The sequence below is a fragment of the Haliotis cracherodii genome, unplaced genomic scaffold, assembly GCF_022045235.1.
Source record: "Haliotis cracherodii isolate W230 unplaced genomic scaffold, xgHalCrac1.p SCAF_25, whole genome shotgun sequence".
Taxonomy (NCBI): domain Eukaryota; kingdom Metazoa; phylum Mollusca; class Gastropoda; order Lepetellida; family Haliotidae; genus Haliotis; species Haliotis cracherodii.
The window spans coordinates 2,740,418-2,760,137 of NW_027266281.1; the positions used below are offsets into that span (position 1 = coordinate 2,740,418).

Sequence of the window (19,720 nt, forward strand, 5' to 3'; positions counted from 1 at the left end):
CAAAGGTATATGTTGTACATTGGACATACAGACCGTGGTGTCGGGGATGGGTAATAAGTAAGTTCCGCATGTTAAGGGGTTGGATCGAGATTAGTTAAAGTAAACAAGAAATCTACTATTTTTCAAGTTACTTCAATGGTAATAATACTCTCAACACGAGGCTATTGTGGCAACATACTTGGTATGTAACACAATACCCTGATGAAGTTCCCTGCCTTATTTGTGTCTGTGGTGCCACATGTACGCACAGGAATTTTCTGTCAGAGCATTCCTGAGTTGGCTTTTTGTCAAACACTTCGGACTAAGCTCCATGTTGATCCAGCACCAAGTCAGTCTTCTCGTAACTGCGGCGAGCTGCACATATCACTGCATGATGGAACTAACAAGCGTTGTATTCATCAGTCTTGTGTTCTTGTGTGGTGTCAGAGACGCACATGCTGATACCAATTTGACCGACTTGACTGGACAAGTGAGAGTCCTGACCGCAAGTATCCAAGCATGGAAAGGAAGAGTTGTTAATATTAAGACTGATATGAAACAGCACTTTAAGAGGTGGGAGTCATCACTGAAAAATCAACTGACTGACACGTTCATTCCTGCCCTGATAAAGCCTCTAGTGGAGCAAGCGATTACTGGCATCCTGAAAGAGTATAACATTAGGAATATTATGAGTGAACGTGTTCATGATTTAGTTAACAGACTGAAAATCAACGTTCATTACACAAAGACACAACTTCGGGCAGTAACACAACAGTTCAGACGTGTAGAAAGGGAAAGAGACAGTTACAAAGAAAGTATTGTTAAGCTTCGTAGCGAGATGAACACAGACATCCACAGTTTACAGCTGCAGCTGAATGAGACGAAAGCTGGTCTTCGCGATGCAAAGATTGTGAACACTGTTCTTAAGGAAGATTTAATTACACTAAATACAAGCTGTGTGAAGAGAGAAGAGATAGAAGCGCGCTCCAATGATGAACAGTCATACAGGGCGGACGTGCAGGAAATGCAGCAAAAGTTAAAAACTGACATTCAGAGTTTAAACATTCAACTAAATCAGACCATTGATGACCTACATGATTCAAATCAAGTAATCACTGGTCTTACAGAGGACATGGTGACACTGAATACTAGCTGTGTGATGAGAGAAGATATTAAAGAGGTCGATGTTACGGACAGGTCGCTGACTACATCGTCGTTGTCGCAGGTGTCATTCACAGCATCGCCCCCTTCGTTTCCGGGTGCTGCAGGAGGTGAGACTTTTAGCAGAGATTTCTCCCTAAACATTCCATGCGAAAGATGCATGAAATATGTTATTTCCTTTGAAAAAAGCATTAGTGTATGTCTTGAATTTCCAACAATATATATATATATATATATATATATATATATATATATATATATATATATACATACATACAAAGGATATGCCTTCTGCCTTTAACTTGTGTCTAAACATTCTGTGTTATAAATGTGTAATACAATAAAATACACTGACACATAACAGTGTTATCCTACATAAAACTGTCTCAGAAAATTGAGATGTCTGAATAAAGTCCAATATTCATATTCACCCTGTAGCAGAACGAACAACAAATAAGTAAAACATACATGGAGTTCTACACACTGCACGTATCACAGTTATTGATATAATAATTAAAATGCATTCTCCACATTAATCATGATGTCCTCCTTATGTAATATTTAGAACTTAGTTTTGATGAATAGGCATAAATGGTTTTTACATCCCATCACATAAAGCTATGACAGATATCACATGAGTCATAATATTCATCTCTGTGCTACATATTACTTAAACTGCACCAATGCACTCATATGTACAATATGTATAGTATTCATGCAGTTCACAAATACAGGTATGTAGCTTATACTAGGACTAGAATGTTTAAGATGCCTACCGAATGTGTGGCACTCAGGTGACAGTAGGCATAATCTACTGTAACTGCTTGTCACTGCAGATCCTGCTGTAAGTGATCAAATACACGTCACTTACATAGTTTAGTATACATATCATACAATTATATACACAGTAATACTGCCATATCATTTCATTCTAAACATAATCTCAAATGGAATGGCATAGATAAACCTACATAAATATGTCCTTATCTGAGCCATACATGTACTAGCATTACCTGTGCTGTGATATACTCTTAATTACAAACAACACACATGAAAATGAATGATATTGATTAATTTCTCATGGCACAAACATAACATGTACCATGGTATTGAAAATTAAACATGGCCAACATAATGGCGGACACGATTGGGACACAAATCCTTATATAAGTCGCCTTTATCATAAAAGTATTATAGCATTTTCACATTAAATCAGAAAACATGAATGGTGTTCTTATAATCATTACTGTACTTATACTAATGACTTTAACTACATTCATACACTCAAATCACACAATTATAACCTACACTGAACTAATGTTTACACTATACATGCTGTACTAAAACAAATATTATATCCTACATATTGTTTATAACTTCGTATTAAAACTAGAGAGACATGCTGCTGTGAAAAGTCTTGTCTGTCACAGTGTCTGTCTCATGCAGTGACTGCCTGGTGCAGCTATACATGGTGGACTGATTTACAAAGTCCTTTTGTTAGCATAGAAGATAAAACTGACCAAGCGGACAGCAAAAATAGCCTGCCCTCTAAAGGCAAGACAAAAGATTACCCCGGACCCTCACCATAACACAATAGAACTGGCCAGAACAAGGGCAGCTTGGGCCAATCAGGCTGGGAACTGGTACCGTGCATAATCCAATAAAACACTACAACAACACTGTCGAAAACCAATGCGATATATATACAATAATACTAAGAAAGAAATACACTGACACACACACACGCACACACGCGCGCGCCTACACACACACACACACACACAGAAACACACGCGCGCGCGCGCACACACACATATATTTTGTCATACTGTTTCATGCGAAAGAAAGTCATGATTCATTCGTTGGAAAGATGTCATCGCGTCAATGTTGCAAACAAAGGTAGCACGTTCAGATAGTTTCATCTTCCCGAGGCATGATCGTCCACAAGTGAATTTATTAAAGTCTAGTTTCCAGCCCGATGAACTTTTGATCTTGACCTAGGGCGGCCTGTGCGGGGTCGATCCTTGACTTTTCTGCAGAACATATTGAACATATTGTCTATCCACCACTGACTTCCGCCAGTTTCCGGAATGACAATAACTCTTAGGCGTTCATTACATTGTAGACCGCCTCCGTGGTTTAGTGGTAGACGTCCGCCCGGAGATCGGAAGGTCCGGGGCTCGATCCCCGGCCGCGTCATACCAAAAGACGTTAAAATATGGTACTTGTTGTTACCCTGTCTGGTGTTTACCCTGGCATTAAGGGGTTAAAACAAGGACTGGTCAGTATACTGTGTCTGAGTAGGGTATTCATGTTAAACTGCGGCATGGTATCTCAGTGGGCTAGCACTATAAATCGACATCAGTCCGGTCTAGTAAAAGCAGCCACACACACACACACACACGCACACACACACACACACACACGCATGCACGTCGCTATGTGAGTGCAATAATCTTGGACGCGGCGTTAAACCCAATTTCACCTCATAACATTGCAGACGACGCATTCCTACTCTGATCATAAATATTGCAGTGCAGCAAGCGTAGAGAGTTTACCAGCTCACGTGCACGGAGGAATGTTTGTGTGCAAGGTTTCGTGTGTGTTGTGGCGTTAGGGTTTGGTTCCGAAACCGTTTAGCGTCTGTCTCTGGCAGTCTTGTTTTCAAAGCTGATCGTCCTTCTGATCATAATATCAAAAGACAGGACACCCAATACCCGGGTACATAGGTCAACGTCGGTATGAATACTCCCAGCAATATTCAATACAATATAGAAAAGAGCGCATGACTCAGATAAAAACTAGAAGAGGTGCTCGTCTCTTAAATAAGTTAGTAAGTTTTAGTAACACGACATTTATACGGGGTGAAAATATACAGGAGCTTTCTAATCCTGCTTCATTTATACGCAACCTCTATAATAGGCTAACTATACTACTCAAAAGCAGTTAGGGAACACTAATATGTTTGCACTTAAAATTAAAAAAGAACAGAAGACGAAGACATGTGTAGTAAATTTAATAATGACCGAGTATACAGTAAGAAAGAATCATGAACAATCCACTACATTTCATAACGTGAGTGTGATTGAGTTTGATTGAACGCCGCTTTTAACAGTATTCCAGTTACATCACGGCGTGTCAGCTTCATGTGGGAGGAAAGCCCGAAGTGATGCAGGTCTCAGACGTTTACCACTTTGGTGAAACCCACGTATGGTGCTGACAAACCTAGAAACTTAATCGGGGCGAACCGGGATTCGAACCCACAATCATAGGTTTCTGGCGTGGCCAAGGGACGCAACTTTGCACAGCGAATCGCGGCGCCTTAGACGACTGGGCCACCCGTGCCCCTGAAAGAATCATGAAATAACCCACTACATTTCATAACGTGAACAAGCGTTGATGTCAATAATGTCACTGGGGTCAAAATTGGAAATCCAGGCCAAGAGAGAAAAGTCAGTAACGAGTGTGTCCGCCCCTAGCAGCCACACATACAACACAAAGACGCCTCATGGATGTCACTAATGTCTGTAGTGTGTTCTGTGGGATAGCAGGCCACTCCAAACTCAGCCATTGAGGAAGCTGGCGCAGATCTTGAGGTGGAGGGTGGTTCTCTCTAACACGTCTCGTTAACAGATCCCATACGTGTTCAATGGGTGCCATATCAGGATAATATGCTGGCCATTCCATGCGAGTAACATTGTTTTGTCCCAGAAAGTCAGTGACTATGCGTTCACGATGAGGTCTAGCATTGTCATCCTGGAAAACAGCCTGTTGGCCTATTCGATGAAGACAAAAATTCATCATTGGTCTCAGAATCTCACCCCTGTAACGAACAGCATTCAAATTCCCGTTGATGACGTACAGATTGGTTCTGTGATGAAATGAGAAGGCTGCCCACACCATGACACTACCACCACCAAAACGATTGTGCCCACGGACGTTGACGTCAGCAAAACGTTTCCCACGCCGTCTGTAGACAAGAACACGACCGTCATTATGCTGCAGTGAGAACCGAGATTCGTCAGAAAAAAGAACTGCTGACCACTGTTGTCTTGTCCACTGTCGGTGTTGCCGTGCCCATGCGTCTCTGGCTGCTCCTTTGGTCACTGACATTTGTTCCTGGAGCAGCCCTCATTTGCCTTCGAAGATGGTTTGCTGTGACTGCTCTCCTCCTCAATGCTTCAACAACGACGTAACGTTCTTCTCTTCCTGTTGTCACACGAGGGCGTCCTGGCCTTGATCTGTCACGTACTGTCTGTGTTTGTTGGAATCGCTGACGTAATCTGCAAATGACGGATGGACTAACATTTAACCTTCGAGCAGCTTCCCGCTGTGAAATATTTTCATTTAGCTAGCCAATAGCTCTGGCTCGTTCTTCAATCGTGAGGTGTCGACGTTGTGGCATGTTGAACACAGTGTGGCTCGTGCTTCATGAGGATAAGTGAGCAAATGCACGATCTCCATTCTTACGGCAGCTGTGAGGAGGAGATTACAACAAAAAATTCCATGAAAATGAGTGCTGGTGAAAATTAACGTTGTTCAGTATGATTCAAATTCTTTGTTCTGGTCATGAAGTCACTTGAGTAAGGGTAGTCTTCAATATCAGTATGTTAGCCGCCAATCAGAAGGCCATTTACCAAATTTAGAAGGAATCCAATGAACAGTGCTACAAAATATCAGTGTTCCCTAAATTGTTTTGACGAGCAAACTTCATAATCAAACACAAAAGCAATTATAAATAATTTACACTCAATTAAAACTTGTTCTAACACTGCATTGAAGACACAATACACCAGCTTAGTGTTTCTAGTGGTGTCAGGAAGCGTCATTGACACTCACAACACTGGACAGTAGACATGATACACCGGCCCTGTGTTTCTAGTGCAGTCAGTTAGCGTCATTAAAACTTCCAACACTGTACAGTAGACATGATACACCGGCCCTGTGTTTCTAGTGCAGTCAGTTAGCGTCATTAGAACTTCCAACACTGGACAGTAGACATGATACACCAGCCCTGTGTTTCTAATGGTGGAGGGAAGTGTCATTAACACTTGTAACACTGTACAGTAGACATGATACACCAGCCCTGTGTTTCTAGTGGTGTCAGGTAGTGTCATTAACACTTGTAACACTATACAGTAGACATGATACACAAGTCCTGTGTTTCTAATGGCGGCGGGTAGCATCATTAACACTTCTAACACTGTACAATTGACATGATACACCAGTCCTGTGTTTCTAATGTCGGCGGGTAGCATCATTAACACTTGTAACACTATACAGTAGACATGATACACCAGTCCTGTGTTTCTGATGGCGGCGGGTAGCGTCATTAACACTTCTAACACTATACAGTAGACATGATACACCAGTCCTGTGTTTCTGATGGCGGCGGGTAGCGTCATAAACACTTCTAAAACTGTACAGTAGACATGATACACCAGGTCTGTGTTTCTAATGTCGGCGGGTAGCATCATTAACACTTGTAACACTATACAGTAGACATGATACACCAGTCCAGTGTTTCTGATGGCGGCGGGTAGCGTCATTAACACTTCTAACACTGTACAATAGACATGATACACCAGCCCTGTGTTTCTAATGTCGGCGGGTAGCATCATTAACACTTGTAACACTGTACAGTAGACATGATACACCAGTCCTGTGTTTCTAATGACGGCGGGAATCGTCATTAACACTTCTAACACTGTTGAATAGACATGATACTCCAGCCCTGTGTTTCTAATGGTGGCGGTTAGCGTCATTAACACTTCTAACACTGTACAGTAGACATGATACACCAGCCCTGTGTTTCTAGTGGTGTCAGGAAGTGTCATTAACACTCACAACACTGTACAGTAGACATGATACACCGGCCCTGTGTTTCTAGTGCAGACAAGAAGGGTCATTACAACTTCCAACACTGTACAGTAGACATGATACACCGGCCCTGTGTTTCTAGTGTAGTCAGTTAGCGTCATGACAACTTCCAACACTGTACAGTAGACATGATACACCGGCCCTGTGTTTCTAGTGCAGTCAGTTAGTGTCATTACAACTTCCAACACTGTACAGTCGACATGATACACCAGCCCTGTGTTTCTAGTGGTGTCAGGAAGCGTCATTGACACTCCCAACACTGGACAGTAGACATGATACACCGGCCCTGTGTTTCTAGTGCAGACAAGAAGGGTCATTAACACTTCTAACCATGTAGAGTAGACATGATACACCAGCCCTGTGTTTCTAGTGGTGTCAGGAAGCGTCATTAACACTTCCAATACTGTACAGTAAAGGATACACCAGCCCTGTGTTTCTAGTGCAGACAAGAAGGGTCATTAACACTTCTAACCATGTAGAGTAGACATGATACACCAGCCCTGTGTTTCTAGTGGTGTCAGGAAGCGTCATTAACACTCCCAACACTGTACAGTAGACATGATACACCAGCCCTGTGTTTCTAGTAGCGACGAGAAGAGACATTAACACTTTTAACACTGTACAGTAGACATGATACACCAGCCCTTTGTTTCTACTGCAGTCAGGAAGTGTCATTAACACTTGTAACACTGTACAGTAGACATGATACATCAGGCCTGTGTTTCTGATGGCGGCGGGTAGCATCATTAACACTTCTAACACTGTACAGTGGACATGATACACCAGGCCTGTGTTTCTAATGTCGGCGGGTAGCGTCATTAACACTTCTAACACTATACAGTAGACATGATACACCAGGCCTGTGTTTCCAATGTCGGCGGGTAGCGTCATTAACACTTCTAACAATGTACAGTAGACATGATACACCAGTCCTGTGTTTCTAATGTCGGCGGGCAGCGTCATTAACACTTCTAACACTGTACAGTAGACATGATACACCAGTCCTGTGTTTCTAGTAGCGACGGGAAGCGACATTAACACTTCCAACACTGTACAGTAGACATGATACACCAGCCCTGTGTTTCTAGTGGTGTCAGGAAGTGTCATTAACACTTCCAACACTGTACAGTAGACATGATACACCAGTCCTGTGTTTCTAGTAGCGACGGGAAGCGACATTAACACTTCCAACACTGGACAGTAGACATGATACACCAGCCCTGTGTCTCTAGTGCAGTCAGGAAGCGTCATAAACACTTCCAACACTGTACAGTAGACATGATACACCAGTCCTGTGTTTCTAGTGTAGTCAGGGAGCGTCATAAACACTTCCAACACTGTACAGTAGACATGATACACCAGTCCTGTGTTTCTAGTGTAGTCAGGGAGCGTCATAAACACTTCCAACACTGTACAGTAGACATGATACACCAGTCCTGTGTTTCTAGTGTAGTCAGGGAGCGTCATAAACACTTCCAACACTGGACAGTAGACATGATACACCAGCCCTGTGTCTCTAGTGCAGTCAGGAAGCGTCATAAACACTTCCAACACTGTACAGTAGACATGATACACCAGCCCTTTGTTTCTACTGCAGTCAGGAAGTGTCATTAACACTTGTAACACTGTACAGTGGACATGATACACCAGTCCTGTGTTTCTAATGTCGGCGGGTAGCGTCATTAACACTTCTAACACTGTACAGTAGACATGATACACCAGTCCTGTGTTTCTAATGTCGGCGGGCAGCGTCATTAACACTTCTAACACTGTACAGTGGACATGATACACCAGTCCTGTGTTTCTAATGTCGGCGGGTAGCGTCATTAACACTTCTAACACTATACAGTAGACATGATACACCAGTCCTGTGTTTCTAATGTCGGCGGGCAGCGTCATTAACACTTCTAACACTGTACAGTCGACATGATACACCAGTCCTGTGTTTCTAATGTCGGCGGGTAGCGTCATTAACACTTCTAACACTGTACAGTAGACATGATACACCAGTCCTGTGTTTCTAATGTCGGCGGGTAGCGTCATTAACACTTCTAACACTATACAGTAGACATGATACACCAGTCCTGTGATTCTAATGTCGGCGGGTAGCATCATTAACACTTGTAACACTATACAGTAGACATGATACACAAGTCCTGTGTTTCTGATGGCGGCGGGTAGCATCATTAACACTTCTAACACTGTACAGTGGACATGATACACCAGTCCTGTGTTTCTAATGTCGGCGGGTAGCGTCATTAACACTTCTAACACTATACAGTAGACATGATACACCAGTCCTGTGATTCTAATGTCGGCGGGGAGCGTCATTAACACTTCTAACACTGTACAGTAGACATGATACACCAGTCCTGTGTTTCTAATGTCGGCGGGCAGCGTCATTAACACTTCTAACACTGTACAGTCGACATGATACACCAGTCCTGTGTTTCTAATGTCGGCGGGTAGTGTCATTAACACTTCTAACACTATACAGTAGACATGATACACCAGTCCTGTGTTTCTAATGTCGGCGGGTAGCGTCATTAACACTTCTAACACTGTACAGTAGACATGATACACCAGTCCTGTGTTTCTAATGTCGGCGGGCAGCGTCATTAACACTTCTAACACTGTACAGTAGACATGATACACCAGTTCTGTGTTTCTGATGGCGGCAGGTAGTGTCATTAACACTTCTAACACTGTACAGTACACATGATAAACAAGCACTGTGTTTCTGATGTCGGCGGGTAGCGTCATTAACACTTGTAACACTGTACAGTAGACATGATACACCAGCCCCATGTTGCTAATGGCTGCGAGAAGCGTCATTAACACGTCTAATACTATACAGTAGACATGATATCACGGTGAGGCACGTGAAGTAACAAGAATCTGTGACAAGTCATAGACGGAAATTTATCAGCAAATATCCTTCCGCCGCACAAGTGGTGTGTGAGTTGGTTTTAACGCCGCATTAAACAGTATTCCAGTTATATCGCGGCGTGTCAGCTGAATGTGGGAGGAAAGCCCGAAGTGATGCAGGTCTCAGACGTTTACCACTTCGCTGAAACCTACGAGCACGGGTATGGTGCTGACAAACGTAGAAACATGTTCGGGACGAACAGGGATTCGAAGCCACAATCGCTGCGCCCTATAGACGACTGGGCCACCCATGTAGCCCAAATAACTCGTCTTCCTGATTGAATTGTCAGAACCGCATTGTCAAGGGTTTTCTAATGCCCTGTATATATAGATAAATATTCTGATAATTGGTATATGGCAGGTATAGCGACCGTTCCGTCACGCATATTAACACCTGTATAGCTGGCTTACCGACGAAGAGACAAAGCAGAGTCCAGTTGAGTAACATTTAGTCCCGTAAATATGGTTATCTTATTTATACAAAGGGACAGAGGGACAGACAGACAGACAGACACGGTTGACCCAGTTGTTTTAGGCGGCACAATTCGCCGTGCAGAGTTGCGTCCCCTAGGCGTGCAAGAAATCTATAACCGTAGGTTCGAATCCCAGCACTATACAATATTTCGTATTTTCCTCCCACATCATGAGTGAGTGAGTGAGTTGGGTTTAACGCCGCTTTTAACAGTATTCCAGTTATATCGTGGCGTGTCAGCTGAATGTGGGAGGAAAGCCCGAAGTGATGCAGGTCTAAGACGTTTACCACTTCTGTGAAACCCACGAGCACGGGTATGGTGCTGACAAACCTAGAAACATAATTGGGGCGGACCGGGTTCGAACCCACAATCATAGGTTTCTGGCGTGCCCAAGGCATGCAACTCACAGCGAATCGCGGCGCCTTAGACGACTGGGCCAACCGTGCCCCCTCCTCCCACATCAAGCTGACACACCGTGGTATAACCGAAATACTGTTAAAAGCGGCGCGAAACAATAGTCATTCAGGATATCCTTCTTGACGATCCTTTATCGATAAATTACTAGTATGTCAGATAACCAACGACTCTTTAACCGACAGATGTAGTTCCTACTTAACGGACTTCAGTATGCATATGTGTTATTGCTGTGACTGAGTTAAATACCTGGGCGCATTCATCTACAATCAAATTTCATGTTCAGTAAACATTTTGTAAATAAGCAATACGAAATGAAATAGCAACAAGGCAACACTTCATCACTATGTCAGCGGCCGACATGTTTTACAAATACAACATTCAAAATGGTGGCTACCGTCGCGATAGCTTCGATGCTTTGTTTGCTTGTGATAAGGTCGAGGAACTGGTCAGTAGTTCTTGGTATTTTTCCGATCAAAACATGAGTTCATGGTCTGATGGTTCTTAACAAACCAGAATGATGTCTCATGCAGGGCAAGGGCCAGGCAAGTCGGGCTCGACCAGTTTAAAAATATGTTCCCATGGTAAAGTGAGAAGAGTAGGCTTGCAGTCAATAGATCGAGTCGTTACAGTCAATAGATCGAGTCGTCACAGTCAATAGATCGAGTCGTTACAGTGATTGATGTTATGAGCATCGATCCATGCTGAAGACATACTTAATTCGTAGGGCACCAACGCCCGCATCGAACAATTTTGTGACTGTTGTCGCATGGTTTATTTGGTTGGTTTGTTGTTTAACGCCGCACTCAGCAATATTCCAGCTAAATGACGGCAGTCTGTAAAAAATCGAGTCTGGACCAGACAATCCAGTGATTAATCTATATGAACATCGATCCACGCAATTGGGATCGATGACATGCATCAACCAAGTAACCGAGCCTGACAATCCGTCCTCGATTCTTACGCCAAGCATAGTCGCCTTTTACGCCAAGCATGGGTTGCTCAAGACCTTATTCTACTCCGGATCTTCACGCGGAAACAATGCTTTGTCGCAGGATAAAGTATAGTCGGTGCCTTTGATCTTTTAGCGAAGCATCTTAGAATAAAAATAAAGACGATGATGAGGTAGATTTCTTTAACCAATGAAGTAGGCTTAATTTTTTACCTCAACATGCAATCTGAGACGAAATATGGTAAGACTGTGGTAAGACTTGTAGATCTTGTATCACTCCACACTGTATTATCCTAGAGTGATCGGCACAAGTAGCAGCCGAGCGCCAAACTATGACATGCTCCTAACCAGACACGTCACACTGACGTCATAGCTCGCCCCTTCGCTAGTCAAGGCGTTTCTTGACTGACAGTGAGTTGTGTCGCTCGTGTGAGGACGTAAACGGTGGTAAGTTTTCAGTTTGTACTTCAGAATTTTGTTAGGATATTAAATGAAACAGACATTGTAAATATAGTAAGATTTATGTACAACAGAATACATTTTGAAGGAACCAGGTGCTTGCTTCACACAATGTTTACACCCAGACGTTTGTTTAGCCTGCCACCGGGGATAAACAAACGTCTGGATGGAAACATTCATACCTCGTTTAACTGAAAAGCTTGTTTGTTCTATTTTAATCAGTATATTGCAAAAATATGCTTGTAAGTTTTATCCTCTGAACTAATAAGAACTATTTACAACTGAGACTGAAGACTAGATGATATGAGATTTTTTCTAAATCTGTTCAGTCATAGTGTCTGCTATGTTTTTTCGCTCATATGTTTTAATACGTTGTTCTGCATCATATAATGGCAGAAATCTACTGAAATACATCCCCACTACAGACCAGGGCTAAATGTATCAGCCTCATTATTTTAACACTCAGCTTTGTCCTTCTAATCCGGAATATCTTATGTGGAATAAATGTATTTTTGCAGGGCACCCACATAGTTTTTTGAAGGATGGCAAGGAAATGTAGAATATATAAGGGCAAATGTGCATGATTCTCATTATTTTATGACTAAGTTAGAACGGACGTTAAATGCGAAAACAATTTGGCGCTTGGCACACTGGCAATCGGCATTTCAATCTTAAAACGTACGTGTTTATTTCCTTCTTTACACAACCCAACACCGTATCAAACATCTTGTAGTGCCGGCGACAGTTTCTGCCTCAGATAGAATCTAGTAAGCTGATCTGTGATGGATGTACTGCCGCCATCGCTCGGAATGCTGAATTATGACAGTGTTGCAAAGAATTTTCCTGACACTGAATTACCACTGTGTTGCACACGCGCTGAGTCATGTAGACCTGTTGCTCTTTTACATTTATTGCATCATCATGAAAAGTTTATAACTGAAATATTATTCTGTAGCATTTCGTATATCGTTGTTTGTAATACTGTGTAGTCCGAGACATCAAACGACGTAAATTGCACCAGTTTCAGAGTCTAGTTAAGAGAGTGTTTGTATTGGGGAGTTTGGGGACTAAAACATCAAGCAAAGTCACTCGGAACAACAAATAATTTACGATAGGTCGCAGCACTCTACATTTAGTAGCCTGTTATCATCATTTAGCAAAAAGCAATATGGACACAGAAACCATCAAGACAGTTGTCTATTTGACGATGTATCCACAGACGTTGAAATGCACGAAAAATATATTTTCCTCCAGAATTACACTGGTGGGCGTCATATCCTGGTCAAAATATATATAACGATGTGCATTGATTCTCACTGACAACAAATACCTGAGTATAATTTAAATATACAGTAATAACATAGCAGGCAATGAAAATTAGAAAACAATGTTCAGTATTTGACCTGTATGTACTATGTAGATTTGCTATGCGCAGTATTGATACTCAAACAACAACTTGTTATTGTTATTGATATTGTGCAACAACGCACCAACTTGCGGGGACCGTTTCATTGTCATAACAATTCCACCCACAACTAAAGAAGTCAGACTAAAATAATAATCATTCCATAATTGGGAATTAAGAGTAGGTAGCTGATGTCATACGATGTTGTAATGTTCTAATATGATAAATGCACATATGCTGTGTTTCAGTTTATTTGAGATCTGGTCTTTCTTCCGTGTACAGCAATATAAACTAACATGTTTAGTCCTTAGTCCTCATAATGGTAATATATAAAACCCTTAAAATGACATGTTTACTAGCCTAGTCGTTATGTATCTGAACTATTGGGATGTTGTAGTAGTGTTCATTTATGTTGTATGGTGAATGATTATATTATTATGACAAGAAAATAACAATCTATTCAGTTTCTGCAACTTCGACCAAGAGAAGAGATATATCTCAGCAGGTAGCACAGAGGCAGTGTGCAGCTTAGGTTTATTTAGGGGGTGTTTTTCCAGCAATCTAAATCTAATAAATATAAGCGATTTTCAAAATGTGTCAGTCACCATGCTACGGTATAGCCTATTAATCAGGGTTAGAAACTAACAGTTTTTGTCCACTATTCCTTATAATGATAACATATAGCCAAACCCTTAAAAGGGGCCAATTTCTACTACTCCTTAGGATACCTTTACTATTGGGCAGTCTAGTAAAGACTACAGGACTAGTGCCAATTTCTAACGCTGTTAATAATACCTCTACTACAGCAACTGTATTATAAATCAAGTTTATCAGTGAATAAATTTGAAAGTCACACATTTGTTGAAAGGCAAAAGCTTCTCCCAGGCCAGTAGTTGTAATGTTTACCTGCAATTTATAGTTTTCTGAACAGCATATATGGGGGAGGGTAGCCCAGTGGATAAAGCATTCGCTCTTCACGGGATTGATTCCCCCACATGGTTACAATGTGTGAAGCCCATGTCTAGTGTTCCCCGCCCAGATATTGCAGGAATATTGCTAAGAACCTGTAAAACCCAACCCAACTGAACAGCATATTTTGTGTTTCAGCCTCGAACGACCGGAGCCACAGAGAAAGGGCTGCACAGATGACGACAGTGACGACTCATGGTAGGTGGGAGAACCCAGCAGGTGGTAGATACTGTCACTGTCCAACTTTGTACGAGATGAGGTCACATCAACATGTAACAAATATAAGCTTGAAAGTTTACTCCACAAACCTTCATATAAACAGTCTCTACAATAACAAGCTGATAAATGTAGTCTCTTATCCTAATAATTTGAAACAAGTCAATTGTTTTGGCAGTACCACCATAAGACTCAATCCAACAAGCCTGTACAGACGCGTGGCTCAGATGAACAGCAATCTCAATTTTTGTGTTGTATATTTATGATAGAATCTAGTCGTTTGAATGATTTGTTAGTCGCTAGACGACCTTATATTTATACCTCTAAGATGAATGGTTTTGAAATTGTATTCATCAGTCAAAATTTTAAAATACATAAACTTTGTCGAATATCTTGTATGTATAATGCTTATTTAGTTTGAATTGTTTTCTGAACAGCATGTTCTGTGTTTCAGGCTCGAGCGACCCGAGTCGGACCACGAGGACACCAGTGACGACCACAAAAAAGCCTGCTACACGGGGTAGGTGGGAGAAGCCAGCAGGCAGAAAGCCAACACTTTAATCCCCCCAACAATTAACAAGCTGGGGTATAGACCCGTGAGGGTTCTGACTTGCGTCTTGCATGTCATTGTATCCCAGTTGTGTAGATCAGTGCTCATGTTGTCAACCACTGGACTGTCTGTCTTTATCAGACTCCGCCATATTATTGCTGGACTACTGCAAACAAACAGACTGACATAAACCAATGTCATGTCTTATAAGATCTATCTAATATTTCCAAACAGCAACTGTACTGACAGTATCATCTCATAAAGCTCAGTTCATCAAACGTTGACACTCTCCAGCCACACACAGAATAATGTTACAGCAACTGGATGTGACAGAAAGATTCTAAACATTGACCACATAATCCTTGATTACATGAACCAGCTGTCGTCCTTCCCCTTGATCCTTGTGTTGTCAGCCATGTTGGAAGTGGTTGATGACGTACCGTGTCACGTGTCACCACGTTGAGGTGTGAACCATGTAGATGTATGACGAAGATGTCTGGAAGTGTACAGAGTTTACTTTGTGTTACAGCGACTCCATCACCAGCAGACTGCGAGGACCTCTATGTCGCCAGCGGGGACGGGAACCTGGAGGAGGTGAAGCGGATCCTGTCTCGGGGCGTGGACGTCAACTGTAGGTGGAGGGGGAGCATGACACCGGTGATTTTGGCAGCATACTATGGACACAGAGACGTGCTTGAGCTCCTGGTGGGTGAAGGGGCCGATGTGTCACTGGTGGACGAGGACGGTGACAACACCCTTCACTGGGCCTGTAGGGGAGGAGACATGGAGACGGTGAAGTTTGTGCTGTCTCTGCACGTGGTGGACATCGACGCCAGGGACAACGACGGGCTGACGGCGGCCTCCTGGGCGAGACTCATGAGACATACGCGAGTGGCGGATCTCCTCGTGTCCCGCGGCGCTCAGTGACGTCAGTGTCGTGTTTGTGTGGACGGTGGGGGAGACCTGACAGTGACGTGGTGTGCCGTTCACGTCGTCGTGTGTACATATGTCTTTATTTACGTGAAACTGTTTGTTGTCTTTGGAGATGAATAAAACTTGTAAAAACTTTGTCAGACATTTTGTCATTTGTTGTGTTTGGAAGTTCTCATGATCAGGTAAGAAAATTGTTAACTGAGTGTAAATAGAGACGATGTGTGATTGGTATGTAAGCACCGCACCTCGTGATATGTTCATGCATGTCGTCATATATTTCTGTGTTAGTTTTACGCCATAAGTTTGTAATTAATCATGAAAAACACAAACAAACCTGTTTGTTTACATCTCGCTGCACTCGGTGACCTCAGACCGAGCCGAGGCTCGCCCAGCTGACGTGGCGCCAAATGTACAATGACAGTGACGTCACACTGTCGATGACGTCACGGCATTGCAGCTTAGGTCTAAACACTAAAGCTGCCGGCTGTTTTCTCTGCTAAATACGATATCGGTAATTCACAGGGCGGCACAATGCTGGCTTCACGGCATATGCAAGTACAGCACAGGCCTCATGTGGGCGATATAGTTTAACAAAGGAAACATATACATCTGTTTCTATAGAGATGTTTTGCATATTATTGCTGCTAAAATTTAAAAAGAAATATTTCTGATTGGCGAGATATTCATTTTCTCTCTCCCATTTCACCATTTCAATCAAGCTACTTCCCAGCGCGTGACACCTTCTTTACACTCTCGTCTCACGACTGACCAGATTCCCCAGATGAATTCAGAGCTATAGATAGGGTTTTAGTTATTTGTTGTTGTTTTTCACCCTCAGGGGCAGGATGCCAGAGGGACATATATGTCTCTCCTCTTCAAACCTCACTTGGAAGTCGAATACAATTCAAATACATCAGACACGCAGATACACTTCACAGTTTTGTATACTCTGAGAAATTCCCTGTTCTGTGTTATCATCCACTGGCATCTTAGTGATCACAGGTATCTGTCTTTTGTCAAACCACCAAAGATCAATCCAAAACGTCGCCGATAACCCTAGAATCGCAAAATCACGCACAACGACAACGGTATTTATCGGAATTTCTGACTATTTCTCGTTGGTTTGTATGAAAATATTACAACAAATAACAGTAAACAGATTGTCCGAATGTTTCTGATTACTTACATGTCACATGTATGTATATACGATCCGTGAGTCACCTCGTACAATCCCGCATACTGTTGACAATGAACACGTCATTTTGTAATTTTGTCATTTTTCACACAATTAATTTCCCTTTGGATATTTGTCAGTGTTCAATATAATATCATACGTAAATATAGGCCACAACATGTATGAATGAACCTTCGATAATCTCGTGTTTGGTTGAACATTGTTCATATAAGAAATTGATAAGTTTATAGTGTCGTATACGATATTTCTTTCCTTTGGACAAGATGAAATGTAAATGTAACTGCAACATTAACGTAATTTTTGGAGAATGTAAAAGTCAATATTATACGTTCATATAAACACTTTCCATAAATAGCCGTTTCATTTTATTTTAAAACTAAAACTGAATATATTACTTTAACCAAATGGATAATATTTTTCGTTAGAATATACGCACACATTTATGCCCCCTTTTCTTTTTACGTGTGTAACCTCTCTGCCGCCTTTTGACGCCATAGAGAACAAGAGTGTTCTGAGAGCACAACATCCCCCGCCTGAATTTTTTTAACGAGTTCATATTTTCTTTGTATTTTATGAAATAACAACAGTAGATGGCACCGCACATTTGAAACAAATTGTGCAGATCATTTTGTTGGGTGTAATCCAGTCTGAATGCTAATGCCAGAAGGATGTAGCTCACCCACAAAAGCCTTATACAAGGAAACTAACTATAGTTATAGTTATAGCTATAGTTCGATATTGTGATATTCTCTGGAAACTGGAGGAGTAGATTTCATGAAGCTCCGTAAAACAGGGGCAGTGACTCGATCAAAATTTGTCGAAATGAAACAGGACTGCGATATGCGTATCATCAACATGTCGACATCTTGTGTGTAGAGTGTCAGGGATATTCTCAGGGAGTTGATTTCACAAGCTTAGTACCCTCTGTGGGACGGACGGACGGACAGACGGACGGACTGCGCCACGACATAATCCCCCTTCGGCCATTATGGCCCGGCGGAGGATAAAAATCAGTTTTCGTCATTTACGGCAGGTTATTTTTTGCATTGAATGTATGTCGTTATACACACGCATATAACTCCATTTGATATATATTTATGTCGTTCAGATATTAGGCAGAATTTTGTTTACTCACAGTTTCCGTAAAGCTGCTAAATAAAATAAAATCGTTGCACAGTACTTTTACCATGCAGTGTACGATAAAAAGCGGCGAAATATCCTGAATACATTTTCGGACAACACTTGGCAGTATCTTTTGTTCAAACCGGATTGACATCTGCAGTTAAATTTACACCATCAGATAGGAAATTTAATACTCTGTGTAATCTTATGGCCGGAGGTAGATCCAGTCCCGCATGAGCGCAGTTGTCGCCCAGCCTTCACTTTTCCGATCTTAGGAAAACGTGCGTCAGAAAAAAAACTCAGCATCAAGCGGGTTAATTTTGTTTGCGTTTCCCATTTTTTAAGACACAATATGTATAATGAATACTGACGAGGCACGATGTGCTTTTCATTTGGCATCTATCGGTTTGTTTGTGGCAAACGCTTTTCTGAATGTAACTGACGTTAAGTGAATTTGGCGATCGGCTGATACACAATCATGTTATCTAACAGATGTAATATATGCAATCGTTTTTTCTAATAGTTATAATATAAGCATAAATTTTATTTAAAGAGCAAAAAGTTTAGTTTTTGTTGCGTATTTGGTACGCAAGGATATGATTTGTCTGCGTAGTTCCGTTTATTTAATGTGTATTTTACGCAAATACACAGCTCATCTCGAGCTCTGGAATTTACCTTTTTCTTTGTTTAATCAGATTCGACCGAGATTGCAGACTAACATGAAATCATTAGACTGGGTTCCTGTCTACCTAAACTAAATTGCTCTAACCATGCGTGGCGAACCAACAATGGAACCAGTTTAATAAAATCACCATACTTGCCCCTTACATTCCTACTGTACCAATTATATGATAGTTAATACGAAATAGAATTCAAATTGACAAAACAATAATTATTAGCTGGGGTAAGTGTATATTCGGCGTCACGGAAGTCACATGAATATAAACAAAATGGTCAGTCGGTTGCGAGTTGAACTCCAAGCATGGTTGTGGTCACCTATCACAGTGGGGAGCTTTGACTGGTGCCAGCGATAGCAAAGAGAAAATTGCATCTATATCCCCCGCCATTTTAACACGTTATGGTC

General features: G+C 41.8%; 2 protein-coding genes across 2 annotated transcripts in view; both read left to right on the plus strand.

Annotated features, from left to right (window-relative positions):
• The window catches only part of LOC139472806 (uncharacterized), a 112,682-nt gene that overhangs the window by 83,677 nt on the left and 9,285 nt on the right, over positions 1 to 19,720 (plus strand). The gene's annotated exons all lie outside the window — the stretch shown is intronic.
• Positions 239 to 16,423, plus strand: LOC139472812 (uncharacterized). Its single transcript, XM_071255293.1, has 4 exons — positions 239 to 1,250; positions 14,759 to 14,818; positions 15,291 to 15,356; positions 15,916 to 16,423. Exons 1-4 carry the CDS (start codon positions 239 to 241, stop codon positions 16,311 to 16,313), a joined length of 1,536 nt encoding a protein of 511 aa, XP_071111394.1. The 3' UTR covers positions 16,314 to 16,423.

Bases quoted from the DNA above. Each gene is read 5' to 3' on its own strand.
- LOC139472812 (XM_071255293.1), top strand. From the start codon at position 239: ATGTACGCACAGGAATTTTCTGTCAGAGCATTCCTGAGTTGGCTTTTT. The intron at 1,251-14,758 runs GTGAGACTTTTA...TTTGTGTTTCAG, and splicing joins GTTTCCGGGTGCTGCAGGAG to CCTCGAACGACCGGAGCCAC. The intron at 14,819-15,290 runs GTAGGTGGGAGA...TCTGTGTTTCAG, and splicing joins GACGACAGTGACGACTCATG to GCTCGAGCGACCCGAGTCGG.